The 16,870-nt window shown below is 43.8% G+C and overlaps 1 protein-coding gene across 2 annotated transcripts in view; it reads left to right on the top strand.

Moving 5' to 3' along the window:
* ADCY9 (adenylate cyclase 9) overlaps nucleotides 1-16,870 on the top strand; it is a 189,905-nt gene that overhangs the window by 91,090 nt on the left and 81,945 nt on the right. For both annotated transcript variants that reach the window (XM_048866624.2, XM_048866625.2), the window contains exon 2: nucleotides 13,601-13,773. In XM_048866624.2, coding sequence (XP_048722581.1) covers nucleotides 13,601-13,773 — 173 coding nt within the window. The remainder of the gene's footprint in view (nucleotides 1-13,600; nucleotides 13,774-16,870) is intronic.

The following is a 16,870-nucleotide window of genomic DNA, read 5'->3' as shown; positions in this document are numbered from 1 at the left end:
ATGTGTTTAGAGTTAAGCATGTACATAATTGTTTGTACTATCAGGGGCTAAAATTGTATTTTTATTAAAAACGTCTCAGTGTCAAAACTTTTGTCACAGTGATAACAATGAAAAGATATTTAGATTTTCAATACATTAAAAAAGTTATGGTGAACTTTTAAAATATGAACAGATTAAATTTTTCAAAAATAGGAGCTTAAATTTGGGCTTCTAAATCCTATTGACTTCAGACTGGAAACTCTGACAAAGGAGTATAGCCTGATTGAAGCAATTCAGCATTTTTTACTTGTGGCAGTTTGTTATATTGGAAGGTAATGTTGGTTGCAAATATATCATGGGCTTTTTGCATATCCATTTTGTGTTATCACAGTAGGGATATTAAACAGGTCCAGGGCTTACCTCTTCCACAGAGGATGAGCATCTCTGAAGTAGATTAAATCTCTGAAAAGTCTGAAACTCTTCGTACAGTTAAGAAACTAATTAAAGAAACAAGTGCAAAACTTCCCCTTTAGCAACTTAATACTATAAAAATGGGAAGAAAGTAAATAACAAGAAACATGTAACTATCAAACCTAGTTTAAATATATATATTTTAATTATGATGTTTATTCACCTGTTACCTGGGTACCCTCCAGTTGTTTAGGCTGATTTTCCAGTCATTGAGTTAGGAGGATTTTTTTCGCTTGTTCATGTACTTAATTTTTCAAAATTGGAGCATTCTGTTGCTCTAGAATAAAAAGTGAGTTTGAATTCAGAGGTTTTTTGCGGTGATTAGATTTTGTTGTTCTTTGAGTGCTTGTTCACGTCTTTTCCAATCAGGTGTGCACGAATCATCAGAAAGTTTTCCCTTAGCAGCACCCATCAGGTCAGCCGTGCCCTGGAGTGGCGCCTTTATGGTGCTCAATATATGACCCTACCGACCCGGCCCTCCCCCCCTTCAGTTCCTTCTTATTGCCTGTGACGGTCATTGAAACAGCGTTTGCTTGCCTCGAAAGTGCTTCCCTTAGCTTGTTCATTAGGTTCAGTTTAGGTTTCTGTTCTTAGTTCAGCATAGTTAAGCGTTACAGTTTTGGTTAGGGACCGGGGTTCCACCCTTTCCCTTTCCTTCCCTCGCCTCCGGGGCATGGCTCGGGACCAAGGGTTTAAACCGTGTGGGACTTGCAGTAAGCCCATGCCAATGGGCATCCCCCCGACGCGTGCCTGAAGGTACTGGGAGAAGAGCACCAAACAGGTGAAAAATCTGCATGTCCTTTCGACCCAGGACGAAAAAAGAGCAAGACTTCCATCTCAAACAGCTTTTGATGGAGTCTGCTCTCTGTCCTCAACCCGCCTCGGAGCGTGGGGTCCCGGCACCGAGCAAATAGGTGCACAGCGCTTCTGCCTCGGTGCGCAATACGGCACCAAGGAAAGAGTCCAGAGACCCTCGACACCACTCCCCAGCACCGCAGACTATCCGGCACCGTTCCCACTCGCTGGTACCACACAAGCAGAAGAAAACAGACAGAGGCTGCTCACCGATGCCAAAGGTGTCTCAGCCTCCGGGTGCATCAGCAGTGCGTCCCAAGGAGCACTCGGCGCCCAAGGGTCAGGAGTCAGCACCTTTGACTTCAGTTCCCCAGGGGGGGACTGTTGAGTCCGACTCCCAGGCAGTGCCAGATGGAGGAATTGGAGCTCCCCTCCACCCCAGACACTTTCGAAGCTGCCAGGGAGTTGATAGAACTTATGGCAGCACAACCCTTGGCGGTCAGGGACAAGCCCCCTGTGCCTCTGCGCCTGGCACCATCTAGAGGAGAGCTGGCTATGATGCGGCGTTCTCTTTCTTCTGCACGGCACCCTTCTCCTTGGCACCGCTCCTGCTTGCAATCGCCCAGGCACTGGCAGTTATCTTGGGACCCCTTACACTTATCCCCGGCGTTGGCCAGGCAATCCAGATCTCTGGCACCATCGGAGCGGCACCGATCTCCGGCACCCAGCTCTCAGCACTGATCCCTGGTGAGGGAGCATCGGCACCTATCCCCTGCAGAGTACCAGTCGGGGCCACCATGGTCATTCCAGTCCACACTGGGGTCAGCGGACTCAGATGCGGAATCCTTCTACTCCTGCCACAGTGGGCACCGTTCCCACAGATACAGGAGTGAGGCACCTGTAACTTGGCCTCCACGCTGGTACCCTCAGCCGCAATGGCCCTTTTGGACCTCCACCAATAGACCATAGGGCACATCAGGACCACAACATGGGGTTGTAGACAGAGGAGGTTATCGAACCTGAGGACCTATGGTCGATATCTTAACACCAGAGGGCCTGTCCAGTATCGCTCTGCCCCAATTAAAACTATACAGAGCAAAGTAAAAAAGCCCTGGCAGACAAGGTGAAGGTAATCCTTCTTGCTCTAGCACAGCCCTGTCAGCATTGGTATGCCACACTTTTGGAGCTGTCAGTGGACTGCCCGATAGCTCTACCACTTTGCCCCGACCTAATCACACAGGACCACAGTCACCTTCACCACCCAGACCTTCAGTCCCTCCATCTCACCTCCTGGAAGCTTCATGGTTAAATCCGACAGAGCTCCTGTGCTCGAGTCCTGTGAGGAACGTCCTTCTCGACAGCAGGAAACCATCCACCAGGGCCACTTACTTAGCCAAGTGGAAAAGGTTCACATGCTGGTGTGAGGAGCATCATACACCTCCCTTACAGGCAACAGTTCCACTCATCTTAGATTACCTCCTACACCTAAAACAACAAGGCCTTGTACCATCCTCTATTAAGGTACACCTCGCAGCCATCTTGGCCTTCCACTCAGGAGCACCCAGCCGTTCCGTATTCACCAATCTCATGGTGGGGCGTTTGTTGAAGGGGCTGGAAAGGTTATACCCATGTGTTCGTCAGCCAGTACCAGCGTGGGATCTTAACCTGGTATTATCCAGGTTTATGCCCCTCCCCCCCGCCCTTTGAGCCACGGGCAACTTGCTCTTTGCTCTATTTGTCCTGGAAGGTGGCCTTCCTAGTTGCTATTACATCAGCTAGAAGGGTGTCCGAGCTGAAAGCACAAACCTCTGATCTACCTTGCATGGTCTTCCACAAGGACAAGATGCAACTCCAGCCTCACCCGGCTTTTCTGCCCAAGGTGGTGTCTCATTTTCATACAACCCAAAATATCTTCCTGCCCGTGTTTTATCCCCAAAATATCTTCCTGCCCGTGTTTTATACCAAGCCTCACATCGGTGCCCGTGAACAATGGCTTCATTCATTGGATGTCCAGAAGGCATTGGCATTCTACATTGAGCATACTAAGCCTTTCAGAAAATCGAACCAACTATTTGTGGCACTGGCAGATCGGATGAAAGGACTCCCAATCGCCTCTCAGCGTATTTCGTCTTGGATCACAGACTATATCTTCACATTCTATGGGCTGGTCAAGACCCCGACTCCGCCTATTACGGCTCACTCCACAAGAGCTCAAGCCTCTTCAGCATCATTTCTGGCCCAAGTCCCAGTACAGGAGATCTGCAGAGCAGCTACTTGGTCATTGGTGCATATGTTCACCTCTCACTATGCTATCATCCATCATTCCAGAGATGATGCAGCCTTCGGCAGAGCGGTGCTCTAATCAGTAGTTCCTTGACTCTGAGCCCTCCTCCAGGGTACAGCTTGGGAGTCACCTGATTGGAATTGACGTGAACAAGCACTCGAAGAAGAAAAAAACAGTTACTCACCTTCTCGTAACTGTTGTTCTTCTAGTTCTTCTAAGGTGCCACAAGTACTCCTTTTCTTTTTGCGAATACAGACTCACATGGCCGTTACTCTGAAACCTGTCTTCTAGAAGTGTTGTTCATGTCCATTCCAGTAGCCATTCTCCTTCCCCTCTGTCAGAGGAGCCGGCAAGAAGGAACTAAAGGGGGTTGGGTCAGCAGGGTCATATATTGAGCTCTATAAAGGCGCCACTCCACGGGGCTCCACAGCTGACCTGATGGGTACCGCTTAGGGAAAACTTTCCGACGATGGTACATACGGCATGCACACATCTGATTGGAATGGATGTGAACACCACATCTCAAAGAACAGTTACAAGAAGGTAATCATTGTTTTCTGTCTCTGCCTGTTGATCAGAAGGTTAATTGTGTAGTCCCAGAAAAATCCAGAAACATCCTGAGAACTATTTTACAGGAAGTAAAAGTTCTTCTCTCTCATCTTCTAGTCATTGCAGATTCAAGCAAGATTCTGCGCTGTGGGTTTATAGAGCTTCTTTTGGATGTGTTTCTTCATGGGTTTGTGTTTATTGCCTGCAAGTGTCACTTATCACTAGAAAAAGTAGTATCTGTCTTTTTTGATGGCACTATGGTTTCTGTAAAGCCAATACTCTATGTCCACTTCACTTTAACTAGTTAATGTATTTAAATGATGACTGACTGGCTAATTGGGCACTTCATATCTTTTTTCCCTGAATAGTAAGCTTTCTAAAATATTGATATGTGTCCATTATAATAAATATCAGAAGAATATGTACTGCTGAATTACCACTAATCTGTCTGATAGAAAGGAGTTCCAGTACTCTTTGGAGTACGGGTACATTACACTAGGGGGGCACTTCAAGTAAATTTGAAGAGATTTAGCAGCTATTGGATTTTGAGGCTCAGACAGAGCTGATAATCTTCTCAGACACAGAAGGAACAGTAAGAAAGATTTAAATATCAAAATTCAAAGGACACACAAATTAATGGAAGTGATAGCAGACATAATATTGTTCATTACAAACATCTGTAATTGTTACTGAAAAAACCTGAAAATATTCAGGTTTAAAAAGAAAAACTTAAATAAACCTGGATTGGCCGGTAAAAGAGAGACCTTCAATACCAATGGAAAACAAATAGTTTCATTAATTAATGTTAGGAGTAGTTGTGTCCTGAAGGTAATTTTTTGCCACTGTTTTCCATCTCATATTTATGTCCAAAAATGTCTGTACATTAGAGACCTTAAAGAGCAACTCCAGACTGCTCCAGAGAGGTCTGATGGCAACATATTTCATTACATGGGGGAATCAAAATTTGGGTTCTAGTTTTCTTGTTCCCTGAACTGGGGTTATAAAACAATTGTTTGTTATTCTTTGATGATTGGCAGACTGAAGGAATGATATATGGATACTTTAGAGTAGTGATTTTCTGAAGGGGTCTGCACTTCCATTTGAGAATTTTTAGGGGTCCGCAAATGAAAAAAGGTTAAAACTACTTCTTTAGAGGTAGCAGTAAATGATCTAGGATGTTTTGTTTTGAAAGAAAAATAAAAGATTGTGGAGAAACTTCATCCCCAAAACAAAACCCTAGAGTGCCTCCAACCCAGTCTCCGAACCAAGAATCACGAGAAATTCTGAACTGTAATCCCTTTCTTGTGAGCATATTATGCTACTGCTAGACAGTTGTGAGCCTTTAAAGTTTCTCTCTCTTTCTAAATTTAATATCTGGGCTCTTTACAAAAGTAGTAACATCCTACAAAAATCAGATAGTAAATTACCCAAAAAGAATAGCCTGAAATTCATGATAATTAGTGCTACCAGGAAACACCTGCAGCCCAATTGCTCTTTCATGATCAAGTTGTTTTAATCAAAAGTCTGACCAAATCATCAAGTTTATTTCATGCCCTGAAGACTGCAGCAGGTCATCTTTTGGAATTAGTTCCACAAGTGAAGTGCCACCTAGTCTTGAAATGTTCACACCTATGAGCTGACAGCAAAAATGTCTCAGTCATTATTAATGGATTTTTCAAGGGGTACAGGGGAGAAGCTTCAGAGTAGCAGCCGTGTTAGTCTATATCAGCAAAAAGAACAGCAGTACTTGTGGCACCTTAGAGACTGACAAATTTATTTGAGCATAAGCTTTTGTGGACTACAGGAGAAGCTGTTACTCTTCACTATACTTTCAAACTCTCATAACTTGAAGACAAGCAGGGGTGATGGAACACTTTGTATAGCGGGAGTTCTGAGAGCCATTGAACCAAACTGTAAACCCTGTATATGATGGAAACCACTTCAAGCAGGGTGTACGGCAGCACCCCTAGTTCCAGCCCCTATGAAGACAAGTGAAGGAAACGCCTTGTATATTTCAAAGATAGTAGCTGAAGGTACTCCTTTCTTCAGAGGATAAAATAATATGTAAATTAGAGCAGGGTGTTCTTTCAGTTAGATGTGCAATATCTGATATAGAGATGAACAGATTTCCAAATATTTGACATCCCAGAGAGGTCTCTATGAAATAATATTCCTTTCTTAATACAGAAGTAAAATAAGCTGCTGGACAAGGCTTGGTAATGTAGATTTTCACTGTAAAACCACATTAAATGGCATTGTTTTAAACCATGGATCGGCAACCTTTGGCACGCGGCCTGCCAGGTTCTGCTGACTCCAGCTCCCACTGGCCGCGGTTCACCACTCCAGGCCAATGGGGGCTGCGGGAAGTGGCAGCCAGCACATCCCTTGGCCCACGCTGCTTCCCACAGCCCCTGTTGTCCTGGAGTGGCAAACTGTGGCCAGTGGGAGCTTCGATTGGCCGAACCTGCGGACGCGGCAGGTAAACAAACCGGCCTGGCCCATCAGGGTGCTTACCCTGGTGTGCCGCATGCCAAAGGTTGCCGATCCCTGTTTTAAACAGTGAATTGGAATACATCTGGTAGAGAAGAAATGAACAGAGTAAATTAGAGAGGAGACATTTTTTAATAAAAATGATTGAGGTTTCTTTTATGAATGTAATAATGCTAGCATATCGTAGAATTTGCTTTACTGTGATGGACTGATTCATATATGCTGTGTTGGGCAGCAAGATATACAAATACTGCACCAAATGCTTGCTGTGTTATACATAAAATAGCAGGCTTGCCCCCTATTGGTAGCAGACTAATTTAATACTGCTACAGTACTTAACTGATTAAGCCTGCTGTGGGTTGTTTGGTCTGAATATTTTAGATATTCTATCCTTTTTTTTCTTCAGTGTGACAAAATAAAATGTTGATTGTAGTTACTTGCTAGAATTGGGGGAAAAAAGGAGAAAATGATGCCATTTTATAATGGGTTTGAGAGAGTTTAATCAATTTATCAATCATAAGAAATAATAACTAACAAGCTTTACAAAATGAACAAGCATTGTTTGTCAGTGTTTATGTAAAAAAATCTTTAATTAGATTGACTGCAGAAGCTCTCTTGCTAAGCACTTTAATTGGAATCACTGGCAAAATAGAGCCACGTACGTATCGTTATGCTAGGGTAATAGAAATTTAATAACAAAAACAATAAAAATAAATATGTGGAAAAGGTGAACTAGGAAAGTACTATGATGATTAAAGATTTTTAAACATTTTTGTTAATTTTCAAACAATTACAAGAATTCCATCTAATTTGCTTCCTTAAGGCTTAATCCTGCAAACACACATGCTTCACTTTAAGCATATGAGTAGTACCATTAATTTTGATTTGCAGAATGGTGGTGTTAGTGTGTCTATTGAATCAAACATTTTGGTTTATGCTTCATGTTTAGTGTGTGTGATGTGGGTTAGGAGGACAGAGAAGGTGATAAGCAGTGTTTTTTTATAGGTTTCAGAGTAACAGCCGTGTTAGTCTGTATTCGCAAAAAGAAAAGGAGTACTTGTGGCATCTTAGAGACTAACCAATTTATTTGAGCATAAGCTGAAGTGAGCTGTAGCTCACGAAAGCTTATGCTCAAATAAATTGGTTAGTCTTTAAGGTGCCACAAGTACTCCGTTTTTTTATAGGTTAGGTTCCCCTTCTTAGGGCCAATAATCAGCTATTTTAACAAACTTAGACCCTAGAACTAAAACATAAGGGACAAAGCCATATATGTGAGAATACTTCTTGGTGCCAAATGCTACAAAAACTTCTTTTGGTTAGTAGGGTTTGCCACTTATAGGAAGTATGAAGGGTGGAATGGTGATGGAGGAATCACAATCCATTGTAGTTAAAGGTTGTGGAGCATTGAGAAGCTGCTTTTCCAAACAAGTTTTCAATTACTTCAGTACAGGCTTTTCACTTTTTCGTTGGATGCGGAACTCAAACTGGAGATAATTTTATTTACATAACACACATACAAAAATATTGTCAAAGAGCTCAAATGCTATACAACAGAACAGAAACAAATACAATGTGTGATACAGCATGGCCAGAGGGCAGCAGGAGAGTGTGTGTGTGTTTGTTTTTTGGACATGCATCAGTGGTTTAATACAACAGTGGCTGTACGTCGTCATAACTTGCGCTGACAAAACTCTCTAATGTAGACAAGGCCTTAGTTTCCCTATTGCTGCTATTTTATTTACTCTTGATACTCTAATCTGTCTAAGCAGTCACTTCTAGTTTTACTCAGTGCTGTATAAACAAGATTTGCCTCTACCGATAGCCTGAGCTAATGAAGGAGCTATTCCACTATTTTTTTCTAATAGAATATGATACCCTACTAAATCATATTATTTTTTTGGAATGTATACCTGTCTGCACAGCAGTATCTTTCCGAGGAGAGGTTACGGTTTTTATATCTTGATGCATCTTACTGCTCACTTCATCAGAACAATGATCATGATTTACATTTGAAAGGCCACATATTTTATCACCGCTGCCGCCGCCACCACCACCAAGATTCTTCTGCAGTTTTGAAATGTCATGTCCTTTTCGAGCCAACTCTCGAATACGTTGTTCCTGTTTTAATTTCTGTGCCTGTTCTTGTGCTCTCTGCATTGTCTGATAGAGCTCATTTGTTTTAAGAGTCATGATTTCTTCCTTTTGTTTCTGTTTGAGCGTATCCTCTTCAAACTGTTTTTGCATCAGTTCTCGTGCTAAGCGGTGTTCTTCTTCTTGTTCTTCCCATTTTCTTTGCCCTTCCTCCAGCTGCTTCTTCCTTCGCTTTAGCAGGATAGTGTTAGAAGGGAACCTTGTTCCCTGTAGAGGGAAGAAAGTTTGCTATACATTAATTAAAGCATCTGAAGCCAATTAAAGCACCTGAAGCCAGTCACATGATAAAAAAGACCTCTGCTTCAATCAGAAAAGAGGGGGAGTTGAAGCAGAGTGGATTGGTGTTGGAGCAGAGAGCAGTTTGGAGGGAAGCAGAGGAGAGTTTGGAGAAGTGCTGCGGTGGGCTAAGAAGACCAAGACCCTAGGTAAAGGGACACCTGGTTTGTGCAGAGGGAGGGCAGGAAGCCCCACAAGCTGAAGGGCAGGAGAGGGAAGTTGCCCAGGGGAAGGAACCTCTAGTTCTAGTGGTGTACTGCTATCCCTAGGGCCCCTGGGCTGGGACCCGGAGTAGAGGGTGGGCCCGGGTCCCTCCCTCTCCACTCCCCTCCTTTAGGACACTAGTGGGGCAGTTAATATCCCAGTTCAGGGGCAAAAACCAGTGTCCTGAATCTCCCCCCCCGGCCAAGTAGAGAAAGCGCGAGGCCCATCATAGTAGTGCCAGCAATTTGCCACAAATGTTATAAAAACAGAATAAAATACTGCCTTAACATACAAAACAAAGAGGGGGCAGCAAATTTTTAAAAAGGGAAAGAAAAACATTGGACAGAAAGATAATAAATGGTCCCAGCAACTTTAAGGGGACTTATAAAAATGGGGGAGAAAACAAATTTCAGTGGATAGTGAGTTCCTGCTGCAAAGCCCCCATAATAAAAGTGTAATTGCTGACTGATTATTGTGATGGGTTCCTTAAAACAGCTGCATGTAAGTGCACTCCCATCAGTACAAGGCTCAAGGAGCTGGTGTCAGATATACAGTAGCCAGTCCAAGCCAAACATAGGTAAGGGCTTGAAGAAGGACTTTAAAGTCCTACATTTTTATCAACTTGCAGGTAACAGAACAGCCCTCCCCACAGTCAAATAAGCATGGAGTTATAATAATTAAATCATTATCAAAAGCAGATATATTGATAGTGTAAAACTGTCATGAAATAAATAAAAGTGCAACTGATTTGAATGGCATGATAGAAGAAAAAAAACCATAACACTTCTCTACCACATCAGATTCATGATTTTCCATTTGAAAGGCATGGTCCAAAATTGCTAAAATTAACCTAATTCTCTGTATCTGAAGAAAATCTGCCCAACAAGTGAGGACATGAAGGGGAGTGAGCCTTCTTATAAGACAGATTTTATCCAAAAGTAAGATTCCTGTCTTCCTATGGTTGAGAATAAGCCAGCCCCAGTGCATCTAGCTGGCAGTATTCTTGAAGCATTCTTCCAGAGCAGAGAAACAGTTGCAGGATCCTCAGGGAAAGAGAAATACAATGCTGTTTGTCAACAAAATGATACTTTGGCTCAGGTTTCAGAAAATGATCTCATTAAGAGCCTTTATCTATTTGACCAAAAAGTAAAATAAGACAGACCCTTTAGTGACACCACATTTCTCAGTGAGTATGCACAATTGCAGATTAATTTCTATCTTCTAGGAATAATTAGAACCACTGGTAGACAATTCCAGACGCACCAGTAATGTTTCTCAATTGCTGAAGCAATAGCCTGTGGTCAGTCATATTAGAAGTTGCTCAGCGGTCCACTATGACCAAAATGGCTAGCTGACCCTGATGTAAAACCGGAAGGAGATCATTCACAGTCGTCATGAGCACAGTTTAAAGACCAAGTCGAGTCTGGAACTTACCTAGGATATCATTGCAGTCCCAAGTGATCCTGGAATTGAATAGCTATCATTCTTCCCTTCGAACGGGCGATGTTTGCAACTGGGAAATCGTGGACAAGCATTCCACTGTCAAGTGATGGTTTCTTGAGGAGAAAGGTGACCCTCAGTATTCAGGGATGGTTAGTGCCCTCCCTCATTAAGTGAGACATTCATAATGCCTGTCAATAATGGAATTAAAGCTAATTCACTTGTGTTAAGCATCCAAGCTAGACAGAGGTCAAAGACCAGAGTGGTGATGTGCTTTAGCCATTTCCTTTCCAGTCTATGGGTTAGCTATTGCAACTGTCAGAGCTCACTGTTAAACCACAGTGACTTATGGGGAATCAATGACAACACATTACAGTGCAGGGCCATGCAGATGAGCCCCCTCTAAAGGCATAATTGTCTGTGAGCTGATGAACCACCTGACTGGAGAGGGAGGGGAGACAAGTTCTGCCCCGGAATCCATAGATAGGCTACAGAAATTCATAGGATTTTTAAGTAGCTGAGGGTACGATAAAACAATCGGGTCCTCACAGAATATGGATATCAAATAGTCTTTGTAATGAAATGCATGAAGTGCTGGTTAATAGGCAGAAGGTTTAAAACAAACAAAAGGAAGTATTTTTTCCACACAACGCATGGTCAGTCTGTGGAACTGTTTGCCAGAGGATGTTGTGAAGGGTTCAAAAAAGAACTAGATAAGTTCATGGAGGATAGGCTGTTAGCGAGGATGGGCAGGGATTGTGTCCCTAGCTTCTGTTTGCCAGAAGCTGGAAATGGGTGACAGGGGATGGATCATTTGATGATTACCTCTTCTTTTCATTCCCTCTGGGGCACCTGGCATTGGCCACTGTCAGAAGACAGGATACTGGGCTAGATGGACCTTTAGTCTGACCCAGTATGGCCATTCTTATGTTCTTAGACACCAAATGGAGTGACTATTAAGCCTCTCTTACTTATTTTTAAAATAGTTTTTGGACAAACTATATAAATGCATGTACCACATACAATTCTTTAAAAATATATACATCTCCAAACACCCAACACTAGAATGGCAAAAACATCAATTGCCAGTGCATCTCTGCCAATTCTCAGCTTATAAATTAGGGTATGTCTACACTGCAATCAGAGGTATGATTGCATCTTAAGTAGGCATACCTGCACTAGCTTTAATCTAGTTAGCATGGCTAGTGAATATGTGGCAGCATAAACCCCATCCTATACTGAAGCCCATGATGTCATGTCTTCACTGCTGTTTTTGGCCTTGCTAGTTAGATTTAAGATAGCATAGGTATGCTGCAATCACACTTTCATTTGCAGTGTAGACATACCCCTAGTTAAATCAGTGTAGCTATTGGATGTGGGAGGGAGTTAAGCACCCATCTGTGACCCTAAGAACACTACAGAATTAGGTTAACGCAAGGCAGCTTAGGTCAACTTTATTCTGTAAATGTCTACACTGAAATTTCACTCCTGCTGAGGTAACACGCCCGTTACACCAACTTAATAACTCCACCTCCACGAGCGGTGTAGAATCAATGTCCATGTAGTTAGATCGATGCAGTGTCAGTGTAGATGGTGTGTTGCTTACATGAACTGTTACTGGCTTTCAGAAGCTGTCTCACAAAGCCCCACACTGACAGTGAGGACATACGCTGCCAACACAAGAAGCAAAGTGTAGACATGCACAAGCGATGTAATTACTGCAGTGGCTATATGCTGATGTAAATTAGAGCAATTTAATATTGTAGAGTAGATATGTCCTCAGTATCTATGAAAAGGTGGCCATAAATATTTTGCCAAAGCCCATTGAAGGAGTCAGTTACAGAGCTTGGATTAGAATGATGAAGTTCTTGATTTCTAGTCCCATGCATAGGCCATAGCTTTGCATAAATGAGTACAAGAGGGAGAGCAGAATAAAGTATGCATCCTTCAAACCATCTCTACAGTTGTTGCAATTTGTTAGGATTTCCTAGGATCATGTATTTCCAGATACAATAGAAAAATGTAACTCCCAGGGGTGAAAGTAAGTTAGGACATTTACTGGTACGGGGCCGAGGCGGCTGTGGCCCCCAGAAGGGGCGGGGCCTCAGGCAGAAGGAGCGGGGCTGCGGGGGTCAGCATCCCCCAGCCAGCCCTTCCAGGCCACCTGGCCTGTACCGCCCGGAGCTCCTGTGTTGCTCCTTTTAAATCGCCAGCCCCAGGGCAGCTGCTCCCTTTGCCCCCCACCCTTCTGTCGGCAGCCAGGAGGGAGCAAAATGGGCAGGGACATTAAAGCGCTGCAGGGTCCTTGGCCGCGGCAGCGCTTTAATGTTGCTGTGCCCCCCATGGGGCAACGTTAAAGCACTGCCGCAGCAAAGGATGGTCCTTAAAGTGCTGCCGCAGTAGTGCTTTAATGTCCCTGCCCCTTTTTCCTGCCCTGTAGGCAGCCCTGCTGGTACAGACCCTACCAGCAGGGCAGCTGACGGGGGGAAGAAGCAGCGATGTTAAAGCGCTGCTACAGCACTGCTTTAAGGACAGTCCTTTGCCGTGGCAGTGCTTTAACGTTGCTGCCCCTTCCCCCCCACCCCACCCCATGTCGGCAGCCCTGCCGGTATGGACCCTACCAGCAGGGCCGCTGACAGGGGAGGCAAAAGGGGCAGGGACATTAAAGCGCTGGGTATGGGACGGTGGCTGGGTATGGGCCGCTGCGGTTCTTACTGGTACGCCGTACCGGCCAGTACCGGCTCACTTTCACCCCTGGTAACTCCCAATACCTTAAAGCTGATATTATCCAAACTTTTGAGGTTTGGGTACAAATGATAGTTATTTCTACTGTATCACTGAGTCTTGATATTCATCAGGTGTGGAAATCTATTATCCATATTGTATATCTAAGAAATCAAAGAATGAAAAACTAAGAATTGCTTCCATAAGTGACTTTTTAATTGTGTAATTTTTCCATAGGTTTGAAGACTTACCTGATATCTGGTCAGAAAGTGAAGGAGTCCCATTGCAGCTGTTCACAGGCATTGGTTCCTGGTCTGGAGGCAGGAGATGGAACCAAGATACAGGGAGCATCATCAGCTGAGAATATTGGTGACTTGGCAAAGACTCTCAAACACTCAGAGAAACCCAAGGTCAGGGTTGTTGGTTTTTGTTGTTGTTGTTGGGGTTATTTGTTTTGTTTTTTTAATTCAGGCAAAGTATGGTTAGAACCCTAGAGGTATGAAACAAGTATGGGCATAGGCATAAGAGAGGCAGTGATGGGGTTCACTTACTACAATGGTGCCTCTTGCTGGCCTTCCTGGGGATTAGCTCTGCCAGTTGGTGCACCCTCTTCAGGTGGTGCCTTTCCTGTCTTCCTCTCACCCTGTGGACCCATCTCACTCCAGGAACTGCTGCCTCCTCTTCATGACTCAGCCTCCATATTTTCCCCTTCTGGGGTTACCCAGAGTCCTTCTATGCAGACAGTCCCAAGCAGTCTTCTCCTTTGCTGCCCTTATGGTGCCACTTTCCCAGTGACCAGTAGAGGAACCCAGGCTCATTCGCTACATTGGGTTCCAGTACAGGGAACCTCAGCTCTGTAGTTCTGGGCTCTGCCCTCTTAACCCTCACTGATCCTTTGAGAATTGCTTTCTACTCCTCCTGGTTCCCCCGCCGCCCCCCTTTCTCTGGGAGTACCAGCTTCAAACCCGTTCCCTCTTCCCAGGGAGAGACTTCAAACTATCTCCATGCAGCCCCCAAACACTCCTCCTTCCCAGGGAGTCACTGCCCTTTCCCCAAAGCCCTGTCAGGTCTCAGCCCCTGGGCTTTATAGGCCCAGCCTATTCCTACCCAGCTGAGCCTCCTTTAATCAACTCCCTGCTCCCTGGCTACTACTCCATGTGTAGCCTGGGCAGTTAATTTAACCCCTTTTAATCCTGTGTGAGATGCACACCCCATCACAGAGACCTTCTGTTGCTTGCTTGCTTACGTGCTTTGTTTATTTTTTATTCAAAACATCAGTTTGGCCTATGAGTAAAGAAAAAAAAATGCAAAGAGATTTATCTAAGCACCTGACAAATCAGCCTTGAAGTAACGTGGTTAATTTTCAGATTGCTGCTGAACAAATAATTTTTAAAATATCTGTAGTTCAGAATAGACAAATTAACAAATTCCTCTTTCAACAGTCTCAACTGAATGTTAAAAGAAAATATATCTGTGCTTGCTATAGGTACTTTGGCACACTCCATTAGCTCATTTCTAACTCCTGGGCTACTACTTTTCTATTCTCTGTTGTGGGATCGGAATACCACTACTCATGCTTCAGACTTGACACCCTCAAATTCTCTCCTTTCTCAGCTGACACTGGCTCCCTCTCCTGTTTCTTCCTCTTTCTCTCTCTCTCTCCCACAAGAGCCTTCAAATTATGTGCAATCTAGTAATCTAGCATTCTGCTCATGAATATGCAATAGACATCAGGAAATCCAGGGAAGACAATACTCCCTGTGCAGCCAATGATTGCAGTGTTGGCCTGCGTGAATTGCTCTCGGTGTCAGTTGCTGTAAAATAGATAAATGTGCTCTGGTAGGCTATGACATTATATTTTACTTAGCTGCTTGCTTTAAAAACTCAGTACAAATTATCTAGAGCTAAGGTCAGTAGTTTGTATGGGTTAATTTCTGAGTATTGAAAATGACAAACATTCTTAAGAAGAAAGAAAAGGTAGCCTGGGAAATGTGGAAATTCTGTTTATTGTTACTCTGTATTCTTTCATCTCAAAACTAAACTGATAGAGAACAAATTATTATTCTCTCCTTTCACTTGTGTTGTGGTTCCTCCTAGCCAGCTGTGGTTCCTTCTAGCCAGCTGATGGAGTTAGACCATTAATGACCAGATCTTCCAGAGTGATATGGCCACTTGGGCTGCACTGCCAGCAGATTGCAGTCATACATAAAACCATAAATTTCTTAGTCTCTGAGGTGCCACAAATACTCCTTTTCTTTTTGCGAATACAGACTAACACGGCTGCTACTCTGAAACCTGTCATAAAACCAGTGTATCTAGCCCTGAGAGCAGCTCCTCAATGCAAAATGCATTCTCCGGTGGAGTAGAGTTGACAGAAAAGCCTTTATGCCACCCCCCATTTAGCTGCTACTGTAAAGGGGGGGGGGGGAGGTGTCACCAGAGCAAGGAGGGCATAGCTGAGGCACCTCTATATCATCTGTATTCCTGGTTATAGCTCTGGCCCCTCAGGTGGCCTAGCTGCCTGCAAAATTTAGAGCAGCCCTCAGGCTATCCTCACCTACACCTAGGAGACCACGCCTTCACACAGAAGCCCCAGGATTAAGGCAGTGCAGAGATGAGTTTAGCATATTTCTCTTCCAAACCTGTGTACAGTTTGGTTTATCCCAAGTCTTTTGGTGACATAAAACCCCTCTTTCTATATATTATTTATATACCCATTCACATAACACTAGAAGCAGGGATCACTCAATGAAATTAATAGGCAGCAGCTTTAAAAGACACAAAAAGAAATACTTCTTCACACAACACACAGTTGACCTTCGGAACTTGTTGCCAGAGGATGTTTTGAAGGACAAAACTATAACTGGGTTTAAAAAAGAATTAGATAAGTTAATGGAGGATAGGTCCATTAATGGCCCAAGATGGTCAGCGATGTAACCCCATGCACGAGGTTGTCCATTAACTTCTGACTGCTAGAACCTGGGACTGGATGGCAAGGAAAGGATCACTCAGTAATTGCTCTGTTCTGTTCATTCTCTCTAAAGCATCTGGCACTGGCTACTGTTGGAAGACAGGATATGAGCTAGATGGCCCATTGGTCTGACCCAGTATGGCCATTCTAACTTTGTTATTCATTCTCTCTCTCTCTCTCTCTCTCTCTCTCTCATATAGTCTGCCTAGCCAGACTTAAGAAGTTTTTGTCTCCTACTGTATCTCAGTCTAAGTTGTAGCAGCCAGGCTAGGAAAATCATATTGACTAAAAACCAAGGACAATAAAACAGAGCAAGTATTAGGTTTTCTGTCTGCCATACAATGACAGTGAGACAGAGGGACCACTGAGTGTTATCCGTCTCAGCAGTTTTGTGCTAACAGCTGGAAGGGACAGAATCTAGAGGAGACTAATGAGAGAGGTTCAAAAAATGGAGCTGTTTCAGGCATGAGAGGAGGAGAAAGAACTAAGAGCAAAAGAGCTGAACTGCCAATGAGAGCAGAGTAGTGGGGGGAAAA

Source organism: Caretta caretta, chromosome 10 (genome assembly GCF_965140235.1).
Source record: "Caretta caretta isolate rCarCar2 chromosome 10, rCarCar1.hap1, whole genome shotgun sequence".
Lineage (NCBI taxonomy): Eukaryota > Metazoa > Chordata > Testudines > Cheloniidae > Caretta > Caretta caretta.
The sequence above is the reverse complement of the archived record's forward strand: the minus strand, read 5'-3'. Positions and strand labels throughout refer to the sequence as shown.